General features: G+C 33.7%; 1 protein-coding gene across 2 annotated transcripts; it reads right to left on the bottom strand.

Moving 5' to 3' along the window:
- Positions 1-532: 532 nt before the first annotated feature.
- LOC110688500 (kinesin-like protein KIN-5D) lies at positions 533-7,440 on the bottom strand. Of its 2 annotated transcripts, none has more exons than XM_021865260.1 (23): positions 7,002-7,428; positions 6,416-6,666; positions 6,181-6,310; positions 5,895-6,050; positions 5,307-5,783; positions 5,076-5,173; positions 4,828-4,984; positions 4,652-4,721; positions 4,442-4,518; positions 4,295-4,348; positions 4,099-4,179; positions 3,877-3,988; positions 3,605-3,691; positions 3,340-3,515; positions 3,091-3,252; positions 2,899-3,006; positions 2,638-2,796; positions 2,476-2,559; positions 2,064-2,269; positions 1,867-1,968; positions 1,660-1,769; positions 1,424-1,575; positions 533-994 (listed from the first exon to the last, which is right to left on the bottom strand). In XM_021865260.1, the coding sequence occupies exons 2-23, from the start codon at positions 6,598-6,600 to the stop codon at positions 773-775; spliced, it is 3,165 nt and encodes a 1,054-aa protein (XP_021720952.1). In that variant the 5' UTR covers positions 6,601-6,666; positions 7,002-7,428; the 3' UTR covers positions 533-772. The 2 variants fall into 2 exon arrangements, with proteins under 2 accessions (XP_021720952.1, XP_021720953.1); XM_021865261.1 differs by having other exon boundaries at positions 773-994; positions 6,416-6,614; positions 7,002-7,440.
- Between the last annotated feature and the right edge of the window lie 10,545 nt (positions 7,441-17,985).

Genomic DNA, 17,985 nt, shown 5'->3' with positions numbered 1-17,985 from the left:
GGTTTAAGACTTTTAAGTACTGAAGTACCCAACCAAAGTTTACGGCTCTCTAGTTAATTGGAAATTATAGTGTATAACTATGTTTTCTAGTGATATATAGGTAACTTCTCACATTGTATTTGATGTAATTACATCTGCATTTAATTATACTTGTAATAAGTTTGTTTAAATTAGTGTACAATTTTATGATCAGTTGTCAATAATTAATTGTTGGTTGGTTCACTTGGCCTGAATTTATCCTTACCTATTTAATCTCTTTAAAAGTTACGAAGTACTACTATAGTTGTACTGAACTTAGCATCCCCTAAACTTATTTTTCGAGTTTTTCCAATCAAAAGTTTATCTTGAAAATTAGCATTGACTAGCCATCCAAAAGTGATACCACAGATGATAGTATGGTACAGTAAATTGGATGAATGGCTCGGATTCGCATTAGAATATTTTTTTTAAGAAAAAAAACGATAATCTGAGAATTGAAATTCTTGTTATCCCTGATGAAATCCCCAATCAGTGTGTAATTGCCCCAAGGAAAAGTGAACAAATACTGAGATAACTCGTAAGAACTCTTATACATCAATAAGAAGAAGAGAGTAGTACAATGATCCTTGAAAACTTTACTCTTCTACAGAATGTTCCCGGATTACACACGTTGAGATTCATCCAACAAAACAATGAACGAATAAAGAAATTGAAGTTACATGGTTTGTATACTGTACATGGTTTCTGCATACTGCTATTGATGCATCTAATAATCAAAACGCCGACTCTCAATCTAGTTAATTGCAATGAGAGGAAGCCTGGGGTCTCTTACAGACTGAGCACCCTCTTGTCCGAAAATATGTTTCACATCACCGTTTGTCTGCTTTCCAGACTTTAGGTCCCAAAATGACTTCAACAAATCCTCGAAAGCAGGTGTCCGAAGTTCTTCTATTGATGTCACGCTTGGTAGGTTGATTGATCTCTTCCTTGGTGTCGAGCAAGTTGGCTCATCCACCTGTTCAAACAAGAAGAATTAGAGATATTCAATAGATTTTTCCTGGTAAAATACAGTTCAAATGATCTTATGACATGTTCAGAGTTTCAGACAATCAGATGACTAGATGAGCATTTCTCAGAGAAAGCAGTGACTTGAGAATTAAGATCCCTCTAAAGAAAACACTGACTTTTTCAAGTTGGAAAGTAGACAGAGCCAGACTGTGGCCATCAAATTAGAACCAACCCTCATATGACTTGCAATCCTAGTCAAGATACCACCACCCTACATTTTCTGGGTGATATTAGCTATGTGATAGAATTTTATTATTAAGTTATCCTGGTAATGTTCTCCTCAACTTGGAATTTGGTCTCATTGAAAAGAAGGTTGATAGAGTGTAAGAATCCATGCAACCCTGTAAAGTATGTGAACACCATTTTAGATTCTCACCTTGTATTCAGTCAAAAGGCATTTTCCAGCATGGTCGGTAATTTCGACAATTTTATGGTGATGGCCACTCTTCAGTTGCCTTACGTCTTCACAGCAAGGTGTAATGATTGAGTCAAGATTGTCACGTGCTTCATTATCTAGTTGCAAAGAATCTGCAGGTTTCCCCCTCAACTGTTAGTTATAAAGAGCAAGGACAAAACATGATCTACAATGAATTAATAATATTCAAAACTCACAGTCAACTGAAGCAAGAAGACCCTTGTTGGTGACATCTACATCTTCTAAAGTAGATGACGCAGAAGAAGAAAGCTTTGTCCGAAGTCTTTGATTAGCTTCCATTCCTCCCCTAATAAAAAAAAAATAATAAATTGTAAATACGTGCATGAATAGTCAAAAGTACCCTTTAAACCAGGAATGCTGATCAAAAAAAGTGAGCCACTCACTTTACAATTTTGTCAATCGAAGAAATATTGCATTTTTCAAGGCTCAGCAACGATTGTTGCGCATCCTTCCACTGTTGTGCTCCCATCTTTGCCTTGTCCATACTGTGGGATTTCATAAAATACATGATAAGCTTGGAAGAAAATAAGGACCAAAAAATTACTGAGTCATAGTACTCATAAACCAAGTATCAAAATACCAGCTATGCAGGACTCCTTCAAGGTCTTTCTTTCCATTTTCTACAGCAGAAGTATCCTCAAGATACTGGGATTCAGATTTTTCAACATGAACTGTCCAAGTATCCTTGACAGTTGCCGTATCTTCTCGCATAGTTGACATCTCTTGCTGAAGTTGAGTAGTCCTGGAGGCCGCACTATCTCTAAGACCAGTAACTGCTGCTTGAACCTACAACAAGAAGTAGCACATGTTTAAGATAATAGCAGAAACATGACTTAAGTGATAGAGCAAACATGCACATTATCATAAATATCAAAAGTTAGTAGGATTAGAGAGAGATGGATTCATCAAGAGCTATTGGTGAGCTCAGGTAACTTTCTAAATGTACGCGAAAAGTGAGTCAAATTAACAGTGAAGAAGCAATAGAAACAAACCAGATCCTTTTTCCTTGCATTTGAAGTAGCAAGAAGTTCTGCCACTTTCTCCAATAATTGCCTCTCTTCCTTTGCGGCACACTCCTGCAAATGCAACAAAAGTATATTAGAGCTAGATATGTGGGAGATACAAAGCACTGTCAAAAACACAAATAAAATTACCTCAAACTCTCTTTCCAAATCTGACAACTTTTGTTCATTAACAGTTTGTGCTTCTTCCACTATACAAGTTAATTTAGATGCATGTACGTCTAAGGTGTTGAAAAAGTTCAGAGTAACTTTAGAAATTGAACGAGCAGTCTCCACAGTTCTGGAATGTGCCTGCAACAGTTACACAGATCAAACAGTTAGGCCAATTGGCAATTTGCCAAGAACACGATCTGACAAAGAACAACCAATATTTACTACTAAGGTGAAACTGACCTCACGCTGCTTTTGAGCATATGCTATTATCTTTTCTTCCTGATCATTCAGACCTCTTTGAAGCCCATTCAACAATGCATCAGCCTCATGAGCAAATTGGTTGAAAAGCTGTCATAAAGCCTTGTATCAGTGAAAGTTCTTAACTTTTAAGAATTTACTACAAAATTCCCAAATTTACCAGACACATCTTACCTCTTCTGTGGCTGATGAATGTTTAGATATTTCTGAGTTCAAGTCTCCAAATGTCAACACTGAGTTTCCTTCAAGTTCTTCTGCTAAATCATCCAATGCTTTGACGCCAGAGCCATACATGGTTTTCAGCTTTTCTAGTCGTTGCCTTAATTCTTCAGCAGCCTACAAGCAAAGTGAATAATAAGCATTCATTGAATGGAAATGATTTTTCAGTTATCAGGGACAAGGTAATGGGCGACTGGATATTACCTCTGATTTGGATGATACAAAAGATTGCATATTATCCTCCATATCTTTCAATTGCTGCTCTTGCTGGGTAACAGAAGCATCAACAGTTTTATGCAGGGCTTGAAGCTGCTGTGTCAACTGAGACTGGAATTTCTGAACAAGGGTCCTATTCCCATCCTCAACTTTATCTTTCCGCTCTGTAACCCAAACCAAGGATTAAAAGCCATTATAATATGTCTCATAACAAACATGTTGATTGAACCATTCTTAGTTTCAGATAACCAACCAATTTTCGCGTATAGGCAAGAGATATCTGACACAGCACTCTCCAATTCTGTCCGAAGGTCAATTGCCCGATCAACTAGGGCTTTCTCTGAAATAATTGCATTACACTTTACATCAATATTCAACAATAAATCCTATGTATTAGAAATTTATTTAGCAAAAAAGAAATAAAAAGATGCAAACTTGATTGTTAGAAACTACCATCAAACACAATAACACAAGTCCACCTTCTAGGGACACAATGCTTGAGGAAATATTCTCAAATTTTCTCACCTGATTTCAGGAGATTAGTTATTATAAATTCCTTCTCTTTGATTGTTGCATTTGCTTGCCTATGCTTCTCTTCAAGATCAGAGAATGCATGCTCAGTTTCCTCAAGCCTTTTCTGGTGGCATATGTCAATATAGTGGGTTAACAAAAGAGAGACTAAAGCAACAAGGATAGGAAATGCTAATCCATTATATTCACTAGCAGTATGCTTTACAATTATTATACCTGTGTCACTTCAAGTTTATTACTCAACTCTGCAGACAACTGCTGTTGAGAATTATAGAGCTCCTGAAGTACCGCTAGTTGCTAAACAAAAAAAAAAGAAAAAAAGGCGTAAACACCATGCAGTTGAGTCCATAAGTGATTTGAAGGTCAAAAGACTAACAGCACAACACTTCTTAAATTAAGCAATTGCATATACCTTGTCCTTGGAGTCCATATCTAGCTCCATTTTCTCCACTTTTTCTGTCAATGCCTGGATAAGTTGAATCACAGAATGGTTAATAAAAAGTTAAATTGCTAGCGCCAAACTCTCAAGTGATAGATCAATCGAGAGTGGAAGATATACCTTCTTTTCTGCTTCATCTTGAAGATAACGATCTCGTGGTATATAAATCCCGTTCTTCTCTCTTGCCGAATAAACCTCTGGTTTAAGAATAAGCACACATAGGTTAAAATATTTGCCTCCAGATAAAAATTCTCATTTTGAAACACACGAGGTGGTGCAAGAATATGTAATAATATAAAAAATCAACAAGAAGAAGCAAAAGAATAAGACCTTGCTTGAGCCGTTCAATCTCATAGTACAGATCTTTCATCAATGCAGACTTCATCATCTTTTGATTGACCTGAAAAAGTATTTGAATGATTTATTTTAAGATTTACCTCCAATATTCATTACATGTGATACAGAATAAGCACAACTCAGCAAACAGAAGTCATTAGATCACTGACCTCTGGCTTGTTCTTGATATTCTTTGCACGGTATGCATAATCCAAAGTGCTAAGGGTCTCCTCCAGACAAGGAACTGATGGTGCAATTGTTGCAATTATACATGTCTTTGTTTTTCCTCCCAAGGAGTCTCTCAATAATCTTGTTAATTTGCTATCTCTGATGACCAGGAAATTCTCTTATTAAGTAGAAGACGTTTAGTGATAAAAACTGCCTAGGTATTAAATGAACAGGCCACTTGAATTCGTACCTAAATGGAACATGACCAGAGTGTTCAACTAGAGCATTGATGCATCGACCAAGTGTAAGTAAGCTTTTGTTGATCTCTCCAGCTTCCCTTGCTCGGCCCTGTCCAACACATTCCTATATTGTTAACTTTTGTGTCCAGCATGGTGTTAAGTGGTTGAACAAGAAATCTTTAAATTCTAACTTATAGCAGAATATTATGACATAGCTACAGTATACAAACAGCCATTTATACCTCCCTAGCACCAGAACGAGATATATTCTCCGAACCAGCAAGGTCAACAAGGTTAAGCTTTCCACATTTGATCATTTCCTCACCCTCCGGGGTAAACTCTTTAATATGAATTGTAATAGAAAATATAGAGTGTGAACGACTACTTTGTTTGTTAAGTAGTGTCTCTGCAGTACGCCTTTTGGCCGAACACTTTTCCAAGATTTTGTAAATTTCGTCCGCAGTAGTCACTATCTCCTCTTCCAAGCCTCGGACAAACACACCTCCTTTACCATCTTCCATAAGTGCCAATGGCTTCTTGGACTTATCATCAATGAACTTTGAGCATTCTTCAGGGGCTAGAAGATCTGTTAGGTCCTCATTGTACAGCTCCAAAAATGAAACTTTCATGCTGTACTCAGCTTGTTGGTCTTCCAATATGTCAAAAATCCGGCGAACTGATCGGGGAATAACCCCTGCATCACTTGGGAATTCCCCATTCTAGAAAACCCAAAAATATCATAATCAGCTATACAAACAACTATCATCACAAACAGACTACATTCCAGAATCAACAAATGCACAAAACTGTAAAAAGGCAAAGCTGGTAACCTTTTTTCTAGCTCCTCCCTCCATAGTATATGTCTTCCCAGTACCTGTCTGACCATAGGCAAAGATAGTGCAATTATACCCCTCCAACACTTCATAAACAATGGGAGACACAGCATGATCAAACAAGTCAATTTGTTTCGATGTCGGACCGAAAACCTGTAATCCAATGCACCAGTATTATCATCTTTACTTCTAAAACCGAAAATGCAAATGCAATAGAAACAATAAAACAAAAGGGGAAACCAAAATCAGTTCAGAAATTGTGAAAAATGGATAAATGCATTACCTTGTCAAAAGTAAATGTCCTATCAATTTGCTTATTAGCTATCAATTGAGCAGCAGAAACCTCTCTTCTGATCTCATTGCAAGTAATCACAACAGGTATCTGAAGTCTTCTTTCATCCTCATTCAAAGGCCTAAAATCACATCAAAAACCCTAAAAATCAATTCTCCCAATAAAATGTATGTTAATTAAATTGAAATTCCACAATTAGAAACTAATTCACTCAAATGTATCTCACCTGCATCTCACAATAACCTGAACATTCACACCTTTCTCTCTATCATTCTTACTCGAATTCGACGTATCCGGTCTCAGATCTCTGGTAGATTTATCCATGGACTTTGGTGTACGAGCCGGCGACACGGTATTAATCTCTCCTCCTCCTCCTCCACCACCTCTCCTTCTGCTATCCTGCCTCTCCATCACCAAAATTTACTCTAACAAAATCTCAAATACAATTCCTTGTATTATCAAACCAACAATTTCACACTGAAATCAACAATACCAGAAATTGATCAATTAACACAAAACCCCAACTAGTACAATCGATCCACATTTTCAATTTTTTCCCCTAAAATCAAAAATTCAAACTACAGATGCGTTTAACAGCTACAAACAACAATCATAATAAGCAGAAAACAACCAAAAAAACAACTAATATTAAAACAAATTCTTCAAAAAATTCAAAATGGATTAATAAAAGTGACATTGCAGCTAGATCGAAAACGACTAAATCAACTCCGATCAATACATCAAAAAATTCAAAAAAAAAAAATTAAAAAAAATAGATAATAAGAAGAGAGATAAAATGTAGAGAGAGAAACCTCGAATGATAAAAATGGCCGGCAAAAATCCAGAAAAAGGTAGGAAAATTGCAGGAGAAGAATTCAAAATGAAGGAAGAATGTGACTGCGTGGGACTGTGTTAGATAAACAGAGAAGATGATGAGTTGGTGATTTTAATTTTAATTTTTTTTTATTTATTTTTATTTAATTTGTAGAGAGAGAAAGTAGGAAAGTGAAATTAAAGAGAGAGTTTGTTAAAATAGAGGGGGCGTGAAATTGACGCCGTTACTTAAGAAGGGGATTGTCGTTAACAAGTTTGGGTTAAAGAGGGAAATAACGGGCGTTAGGATTAGGTGGTCCGTTTGAATCTTTGGTTTTGTGACCGTTATAAAAATTGGTGGATGTCGTTTTTGAATTTTTTTGAAAAGTGAAAAAGGAAAAAAAATACAAAAAAGTATCATGTGAATTTAAAATATATAAGTGTGAAATACTTTCTCCGTTTCTTTTTAGTTGACAATTCTTTTTAGTCACGTTTGACAATGTATAAATTCAATTGTTAATATTTTTAATTATCGAAAAGTAAAAATTATAAAAAGTTGATATTTTGAAATATATACTGTGACGAATCTAACAAAGCCCCCACATGACTATATTTTTCATTACGTATAAATCACAAAACACTGTCAAAGGGAAGTGTGTGAATAATGCTAAAGTCAAAACGTGTCAACTAAAAAAAATAGAGGTAGTATTGTACTAGTATAGTTGTATTATTAAAATCAATGGAGTATTAGTTTATGTAATTTTCTCCATAAAAGTTACTTCTTCCGTCAATAATAGTGTCCATTTTGATATTCTTACAAGAATTAAGGGTATTGATAGGAGGGGTAATTTTTTTTTTTTTTTTTTTGAAAAGGAAATTAATTCAAAAATGGAAGAGTCATACGACATTTACAATATAAATCAAAACTAGCAAATACAATACAAACTGAATCGAATAATATTCTAATGTGACAAAACTACGATCGTTGTTATCTAGATCTGGCATTTCTAAATGTCCTCTTTCACACCGCTGTTTGATACAGCTTTTCACGAGGGGGTCTTTCGATCTATTGTAGCTTTGGAATCGAACACCATTCGATACAATTGATTGTAGATGTAGAATTAACCTCCATGGCAACACAACACAACTCCTCATCAACAAATCAATTTTTCGTACGAAATTAAAGAACATAGCCCCAAAACTCTCAAAAAGAGAGAAAAATTAACCCGATATACGGGTAGAAATAACCCGATATAAGGGTAGAAAAACTCTCAAATAGAGAGACTACAATTATTGTGAGCATAAAGTAAAAAACTAGTAAGTAACTAAGAAATTAGGGGCTTACCATCAACCAAAAGGTTGGTGGTAGCCCCTGGAACACAAGAATTTTTTTTTTAGGGTTTTTGAGGAGGAAGAGAATAAGAGGATCAGGTACTTCTATTTGTATAATGTAATTGAATAATAGGAGGGGTAATTTTAAATTAGGGTAAAATAGTTTTATTGGGAATAATGAAAATTTGAAAGTATCTTTAGATATTTTATATGAGGTAAAAAAATTAGTGTGTTATGGTAAACAAACAAACAAAAAAATAGATAAATATGAAGTACGAGTATAATATTTAGGACATTCAAAACATGATATTGATGACCATAGAAAAAGTGAGGGTTAAAGACTTAAAGTGTAGTGTCCTACTTACTTAAAAAAAATTAAAAAATTGTAATACAAACACTATATGATGAATTATATATTATAGCTGAGTTATCCAAATCTACCTTCAAATCTTGAAAATAAGTTTTAAAAAGGCTCGTATTCTAATATGCATGTGTAATGCTAATAGGTAACCAACTAACCATAAACATTTATGTGGATCAATAAGAAAAATTAGAACAAATAGGGGTACTGAAAATAGTATGGTAGAGGGGGTGTATCATGTGCATGGTACACCCGCAAGTACATTACATATAAATAAAAGAGTATTGGGACAAATTTAATGTTCTTTTATTTATATTTAATGTTCTTTTTTTATGAAGGCTCATTTATATGTAATGTTCTTTATTTTATATGTAATGTAATGTTCATTTCACCCATTCATTTTCTCCCTCTTCGATACCCTCTCTCCTCTCCCTCTAACTTCTTCTTCCATTTTATTTCTTGATTTTTATAGTTTTTATGTGCTTAATTCATCACTCACAAACACACTTATACTAGATTTTACACTCCAAAATCTGAATTTCACAACCAAATTTTCGGATTTTTCAAGATTTGAGAATTTTGGGTATGTTTTATTTTGGCTAAAAAACTTTCAATTGAGTGTTCAACTTGCTTGATTTCCACTATTAATTCACTTTACAAGGGTTTTCTATTCATTTGAGGTATGACTTTTCTTTCTTTGTTCATCTTTGTTCTATTTCATGAATATGAAACCCTAGGTTGTGCTTCAATAGTGAACTCTTTCTTTGCTTGTTATTTTTACTTATATTTTGTGTTTTGTGATAATGTTTGTTGTTCATATAAAGCTTTATTATCATGTAATTACTTGATTGTTTGAATTTTTGATACTACCATTGTTGTTCTTCATTTTCTTCCATAGGTTTGGGTAGTAGCATTTTTCCATTATTTATATGTAACGTTGTTTTTTAGAAAGATAATGTTCTTTTATATTTATATGTAATGTTATTTTATTTTTAAGTTATGTTCTTTTATTGTATGTACTGTTCTGTATTTTATATGTAACGTTCTTTTTTATGTACTCTATGTTCGTTTAAATTATTATAACTACGATTTTTATTATTTATAAGTAATGTTCTTTTATTTATATGTAATGTTATTTTATTTATAGGCAATGTTCTTTTATTTATATGTAATGTTCTTCTATTTATAGGTAATGTTCTTTTATTCATAGGGTGATGTTTTTCCGAGTGTACCATGTGCATGGTATACCCGAGTGTACGAAACAATTATTGTAGTGGCACATCAGTTATGGGATAGAGCCATAGAGGCCTAGAGATAGAGGGTTTATCACTTGATTATGGTAAATACACATGGACTTGCCTCAATAACCTATTTCCTCTCTTTAAACTTAATCTTGTTTTTTAAATAGGGAATATACATAAAAAGTTAATATTGAATATTATTAATTAGTCTCGGGGAAATTATATTAATGACTCGTTTTTCTTCTAGTTAATATGAGTTTGGTTAAGTCAAATGAAGTTTTATCTTAACATCAAGAGTGAAGTATGATTATTAAGATCCATCATAACATCATATGTCCATCAATCAAACAAGAGATCAAGTGTCTATTTATTTGAATGATGCAAAAAAAAAAAAAAAAAAATAATAATAATAATAAAAAAATGATACCTATTTAGAACAAGTGATGTTAATGAAATTGAGTACCTTGACTAGATAGGGGTCATTAGAACTTATGTTGAAAATCCAAATGAAGGTCCAATAAAAATGTAGTGAAATTTTCATATTGTAAGTGAAATATAGAAATTCATGCGGAAAATGAGTATTAAAAAATAATTTTTATATGAATAGAGAGTATTAGTATGATATTTCGTATGATAAAATTAAGAAATCGTAAATTATCCCGAGGGTCCCAATTCCCAAATTGCCAAAACATCTAAAAGGAGTGATTTAGAAAAGATTGGGGTGGACCTTTGTCTTTAAGGGGAGCAAGAATGAAGGGGAGTGAAGGTGTAAGGGTTGCGGGCCTTGGGGCATATGGGCAATTTACATGGAAAGAGTGACTTAACAGTCACATACTCACATGCTATTTGAGAGGTCACTTTACCTCGCTCGAACGACTTACACTACAGGTTTCTTATCAACGTAAACGTCTTAATTCTCAAACGACTGATGTGCATGTTTATAGTTGCGTATGTTTGGAAAAGATGAGCAAAACAAATTTCCCCAACAAAATATATTGTACCTACATAAAAGTATAACACTACTATTCCATTATATTTGACATAAACTAACTTTTTACACTATCATATAATGTTTTTTTGGTTAAAACTATTCATATAATGTAATATTAATTGAATATATCATATTATAGTATTCGGTTATGACATTGATCAATTACATCATTCAACAATTTTTAACTAACTTTTATACGGCTAAACTATAGTATGAGGTGATTTTTTTAAAAGATGAAAAACTATTGCCTTGGCCTAAATAGTTTTATTATTGTCTTTATTGATTGACTTATTTACAAGAGATAGCCAGATAGGGAATATTTATCAAAAAGTATTAAAAAATTTTACCGATTTGTTCTTCATAATTTTATTGGTACGTATCCAAATAAGAAATTATTTATCTAATATTTCATACATTTTCATTTAGATGTCAAATTTTATCATCATTTCAATCCCCTTTTTTGGTTGAAAAATTATTTATTTTTCTACCCAATAAGTTATAAGAATCATTTTACTTCATATATTTTAGTCAGAAGACAAATCTGAGTATTAAAGAGGTATCAGACTGTATATACTATATAGACCACGAACAAAAATGGTGGTCTTAGTTATGGCACTTAAATTTCGAGTACGTACTCTAACGATTAATGTATGTAAATATGTAATCATAGGCTACAAACCTACAATGTAAATTGTAAAAATTATAATTATGGAATCAAGATCTTCAAAGATTTATGACCCATTAAACGAAATCACCAACTGGCCCAAATTAAAATTCGTAAATTTCTTCTTTTCCATTAATCATGACGTTAAGCCCAAATCACCAACTATGTGCCCCTAATTTAATTAGAGAAGGTTTTGCGTGAGATCGGACTCACCGTGAGTCCAATATGTCTGACAATAATATTCTAATATCTGACAATGATATTATAATATCTGACAATAATAATCTAATACCAAACAATCTAATATCATATCATATCACTAATAAATAAAGCCGGTCTCGCAGCCAGGCCACGAGACAGCGACACTTGATATTCCAGTTTTTCGCCAAGTGTCGCGCCACGTAAGAGATTAATAGATATTATTGTAACACATGTAATGCTAAGTAAGCGATTTTTGGATAGTTTTATTTTAAGATAAAATTATTGTATAGAGTTTTATTATCGATAGAATTCTAATATTTTATATATACAAAATTAATCATAACTTTTAATAAATATCCTATAACTCAATTCTATTTCCATCATCAAATTTGTTTTAAAAAGTTCCTTAAAATAAGATTCATTTATAATATATTTAATCACAAACTTTTTTACATAGATGGTCAAACTGCGTCACTAACTATTACAAGAGTTACTTTGTTAGTGCTATAGGGGTTACTTGGTTGGTGTTATAGTGGTTATTCAATCAGTGTTATAGATAGGGGTTACTTAGTCAGTGTTAGAGGTTACTCGGTTAGTATTACATGGGTTACTTGGTCAATTTTATAGGGGTTACTTTGTCCGGCCAGATGGTGTGGCTAGCCGCCTACAAAATGCATTGTTATTTAATTTATTTAAAAAATATTAGAGAATCAGTAAAAATAAGTTTTAATCAGTAAAAATAATTTTAGTTTGGTAAAAATACTTTCAGTTCAGTGAAAATAATTTAAGTTTAATAAAAATAATTTCAAGTTAATAATAACTAAATTATCTATTTACAAACAAAATTACAAAAAGTATACTATTATATATATAAAAGCCATATAATATCGTTTGTCTAAATATCTTACATTATCAGAACAAATTATTTGACCGTATTTAACATTCAAGTAAAAATGTTGTCTTAAAATTTTATCAACTATCTGGCATTGCCCAGGCACAAAACTAGTCACTAATAAATAAAGTCGGTCTCGCAACCAGGCCACGAGACAACGACACTTGACATTCCAGTTTTTTGCCAAGTGTGGTGCCACGTAGGCGACAAATAGGTATTATTGTGATTAGATTAGATGCCACATTAGATTAGATTGGATAGATTAGTTTTTTGCCAAGTGTGGTGCCACGTAGGCGACAAATAGGTATTATCACTACTAGAAATAGGCCGATTTCCGACGGACTGTTTCCAACGGACACTTAATTCCGTCGGAAACGTCAGAAGTTCCGATGGATTTTTATTCCGTCGGAACTTTCCGACGGAATTAAAATCCGTTGAAATATAAGGGGTTTCCGACGGAATATTCCGTTGGAAAATTACTTTTCAGGTGGAATTATAATCCGTCGGAATATTACTATTTCCGACGGAATTAAAACCCGTCGGAAGATACCGACGGAATATTCCGTCGAAAATAAAGTAATTATTTTAAAAAAAAAAACCCTAAAAAAATACCTCCCTCTTTCTCTTCTAATGCGCCTCTCTTTCTCTCTCCTCCCTCATTTCTCCGTGTGCCTCCTCCTCCCTCATTTCTCTTTCTCTCTCCTCTCTTTCCTCTTCTCTTTCCCCTTCTCTTTCCATCAACGAACAACCTTGTCTTTAATTCGATCTCCCTCCTCTCATGTTAGTTCGAAAATCACAAAAATTCAATGTGTTTGATCTCGTTTGTTTGGGTGAAATTAATAAAATAAGGGTTTCGATCTCGGCACATTCATCATCAACAACAACAACAACGGCGCATTCATCAACAACTACGGCGGTAATTGTAATTTTGATCTCGTTTTTTTGGGCGAAATTCAATGTAGATCTAGTTTAAGATTAAGTTAGATTGTAGATTAACTTAGTTGTTTATGTAATTGTAATTTTGATTATAAATTTGATTAGATAATTGTATTTTCTTTAATTTTTAATGTATAATTGTCGGTTTTTTTTTTTAATTTTTTTAATAAAATTCTAATTAAATAAGTAAATCTACTGGTTGTGATTTGTTTGTGTTGAATTTTTTGATTTTTTTGGCTTAATTTCGTAATTTGTTTCGATTTTTTTACAAATTTAGTGAGTGTTTTCGTGTTTTTTTATTTTTTTTATTTTTTGGGTGAACGGTGGTGGGGGCTGGTGGGAGTGGCGTTGGTTAAGGTGAGGGTGGGTGGTCTGCGTGGGTCAGTGGGGGGGGGGATGGGTGGTGGTCCTGGTCTGTGGGGTGGGTGGTGTAGAGTGGGTGAGGTAGGTTGTCTTCATGGGGTGTCTGGGTGGGGTTAGGTTTCTGGGTGTGGGAAAATGGGTGGTGGGTGGTGTGGGCTTGGGGCGGGGTGGATCTGGGTGGGGAAAGTGGGTGGTGTGGGCTGGTGGTAGGGGGGCTGATGGTGGTGGGTAGAGGGGTAAGTCAGGGGTGGGGGTGGTGGGTTTCGCTTTTTTTTTTTTAATATTAAATTTTCTGACGGAATTTCCGTCGGAAATTTCCGGCGGATTTAAATTCCGTCAGAAATTTCCGACGGACTTTCGGGTACCGGAAGAACCTCTTCCAACGAAGAAATTGTTGGATTATTTAGAGTGTTGTAGTGGAGAGATCGCTCCACTTGTTAGCGCGCTCGTGAAAGACAAGCGCGGATCGCCCCAAAAGCGCGCAGAGTTTCTGGAAAATCTGTCAAGTTTTGGAGGCGCGCCCGCGCCTTCGGATGGCGCGCCCGCGCCAAGGTTTGGCGCGACCCGCGCCTAAACCGCGACAAAATCGCGTCAGGTTTCTGGAAAAGTTGGAATTTTGGAAGTTTGAGGAGGAGCGCCCGCGCTGCTATGGTGGCGCGCCCGCGCCTCCTCGCTCGTCTTCGGTTTTTTGCGATTATTCCCTTTATATTGTTGGGGGGGCCTTTGTTTTCTATATACATAAAAATACCTTCCTCTCTGAAATTCTTCCCTCTCTACACCTTTATTGAAGAAACTTGCAATCTCTTCTTTAATTCTCCATCTTTTTAAGTCTTTTGTTTGAGAATTTGATCATCTTTCTACACATCTAAGTGCTTAGTGTGTAGTGTTCGTCTATTGTATCTCAAAGCGTGTTTCTAGTTCAACCCAAGCACCGTTGTGGGGGAAATTAACGCTTTAGGAAAGTGTTCTCACGCCTTAGACGAGTATCAAGAATCGAAGACTCACGTGGTCCATGGTATTCTCGTGTTCTTGGTTGTACTTTTGGCTTGGAGTGAGGCAAGTATTGTCTTTCATACTTATAGTTTAGATTGATTCTCTGTATTTTTGTGTTTTCTAAACTTGGTGGTGTTTGGTTGTTGGTGTAATTTGTATTAATTTACTTTATATTTTCTGTTTTCTCAAATTCTAAGGTTAGAATTTGTACTAGCACTATAATTGTTTGTAACAGAAATTCCGTCGGAATTCCGTCGGAAAACACTTTTCCGACGGAATTTCCGACGAAAATGGCCGTTTTTTCCGACGAAGTGATCTCCGACAACACGTTCCGACGGAATTCCGTCGGAAACAACCTTTTTCGACGGAATTATAGGGTGTACCGACGGAATTTTTCCGTCGTAAATAAGGTGTTTTATAGTAGTGTATTGTGTTTGTTGTTGTTATTATAATTACAAAACATGCCCACAAATAAGTACACTATTTAAATGGGTATCTTGGGCAACGCCCGGGGCATTATTTTTCGCCAAGTGCCGAGCCACGTAGGTCACAAATAGATATTATTGTGATTAGATTAAATGTCACGTTAGATTAGATTGGATAGATTTGTTTAGGATTAAAAAGTATACATAAAATAATATAAATTTCTTTTGCAAAAAAATTATCTTTTTATTGACAATAGAATTTTACTTATAGCAATACACCACATATTATAATTAATATGAATATCCAATTAATAATAGAATTTTAAACCTATACGAATAACCACGTAATTATAATTATAAATATGGTCATGTATCATTAATTCTGTTTTTAGTCTACCATTGATTTACCATTAAAGCTTTTGAATCGGGTATTCTTCATATTCGGTTGTAATATTTTGTGTATGTTCGTGATTTTGATAATGAAATTAAAGAAGTCAAAAACTACTAAAACCAAGACACAACAAAAACTTTACAATAAAAGGAAATCTTGAAGTGAATTCAGATCAATGTTAGCAAGGTCTTAAAATAATAAAAGGGAATCTTAAAGTGAATTCAAATCAAGATTTGAAGTGAATTCAAATCAATTCAGATCAATCTTGAAGTGAATTTAGATCAACTTAAAAAGCGTTTCAATAATTTTTTTTATTTTTTTTAACAGGAATATAATAACAAACGTGAAAAAAAAATAATAGGTAGTGTTCTTATTCTCTTTTTGTATCTAACATTTATAAAAAAAAAATGTAAATACTAATACTAATAATAATTATAAATACAAAACATGCCCACAAATAAGTTATTCTCTAAAATGGGTACCCGGGGCAACGCCTGGGGCACATACTAGTATATATATACAAAGGGGAGTTTTTTCACCAGTTTTTAGAGAGTCACGTTGGATTAAATTTTCTTAACGCGTCATGTAGGATAATAAATTTTAGTTATAGCCAATTAAATAAAAGATTTATAATTTCTTTTAGAATTAAATAATTCATATGCCATAAAAGAAAAATTGGCGAATGAGATTTTAAAGTTTAAATTAATTAAAATAAAATATTATCTTTTGAGATTAGGAATTTTATCTAAATATATAACGAATGAGAAGATATTTACAATTTTATTTTAAAATAAAAATATTAAATAATATACTACGTACAACGAATAAAATAATCAGAATCATTTGTTTTAAAAAATAAAAAAAATCGTGCATCGCACGGGCTTCATCTAGTAATAATCTAATACCTTACATTAATAATCTAATATCAAAGAATAATAATCTAATACCAAACAATAATAATGTAATATTTGACCTTAATATTTTTTCCAATAATATTAATAATCGAGCAACTTGCCCAATAATATTTTTTCCAATTCACGCCGCCTCTCGCCTCCGCCTCTCACCCTGTCTTTCTCTCTCCTCATCCTCTTGTTCCTAATCATCTTCTTCTTCCTCATCATCGCTCGCCTTCAACGACACGACATCTTCGCTTCTTCTAGATCACTCTCGTACTCCATCTCTTCATCAATCTCCTTCTCCCGTCATCTTCTCAATTCTAAAACCCTAACAATTTCCTCCTCCTTTTCGGACCAGATCAATGAAATTTGTGATGAATTTCTCCCAAAATAGAAACAAGAGAGAGATAATGAAAGTTCCGAGGGTAAATTTGATGGGCAAGGTGCGCGAAACGGCCCAAAAGTCAAGGATAAAGAAGCAACAACATTGTTCTCAAGTCCGGACTCACGATGAGTCTGTTCTACACAAAAGTTTTGCATTTAATTAAGGTTTAATTAATTAATTTTGTTTTATACATTATTCCTTTTGTCAATTATATAGAACCAACCAGTACACAAACTCTTCCAAGTATCAACTAACCATTAATCCTTTAGCATTAATAATCTTATGGTAACAAACAAAAATGGCCGATCGCTTAATTGGGTACGCGAAGTCTTTTTTTTTTTTTTTTTGTATAGAAATAACACAAAATGTGTGCGACTTGCCACACTATGTGACCGCTTGTAAAAAAACAAAGTAATCCCTATAACATTCACCGAATAACTCCTATAATATTGGCTAAGACTCTTATAACAACACTGATGAAGTGACCCCTGTAACACTGACCGAGTTACCACTATAATACTAACGAAATAACCTCCGTAATGGCTAGTTACACGGTGTGGCCAGTTACCTATAAAAATTTGTGCATTTTTAGCGAGTAACTTTTATTTAGTGGGAATATTGCGTATATATTTTGTAAAAGGTTTTGCATTTCTTTAATTTGTTATATTGTCGAATTTTAGCATACAGTTCTTCCCATTTAAATAAACTGAATTACATATTTATTCCATATTTATTTAGATTATAAATTTATAGAGGGTTGTAACTTATTCTTTATTTTTCCTCTATTGATTTACTTTGAACATTTTCTCATTATTGGTTATTTGCTAGCTTAAGAGAATTGGCAAGGCCTTAAAAGTCATTGGCAGGGAACAACAGAAAACATTTTCCTTCTTCTTTATCTGTCTGCTTTTG

The sequence above is a fragment of the Chenopodium quinoa genome, unplaced genomic scaffold, assembly GCF_001683475.1.
Source record: "Chenopodium quinoa cultivar QQ74 unplaced genomic scaffold, ASM168347v1, whole genome shotgun sequence".
Classification (NCBI taxonomy): domain Eukaryota; kingdom Viridiplantae; phylum Streptophyta; class Magnoliopsida; order Caryophyllales; family Amaranthaceae; genus Chenopodium; species Chenopodium quinoa.
The sequence above is the reverse complement of the archived record's forward strand: the minus strand, read 5'-3'. Positions and strand labels throughout refer to the sequence as shown.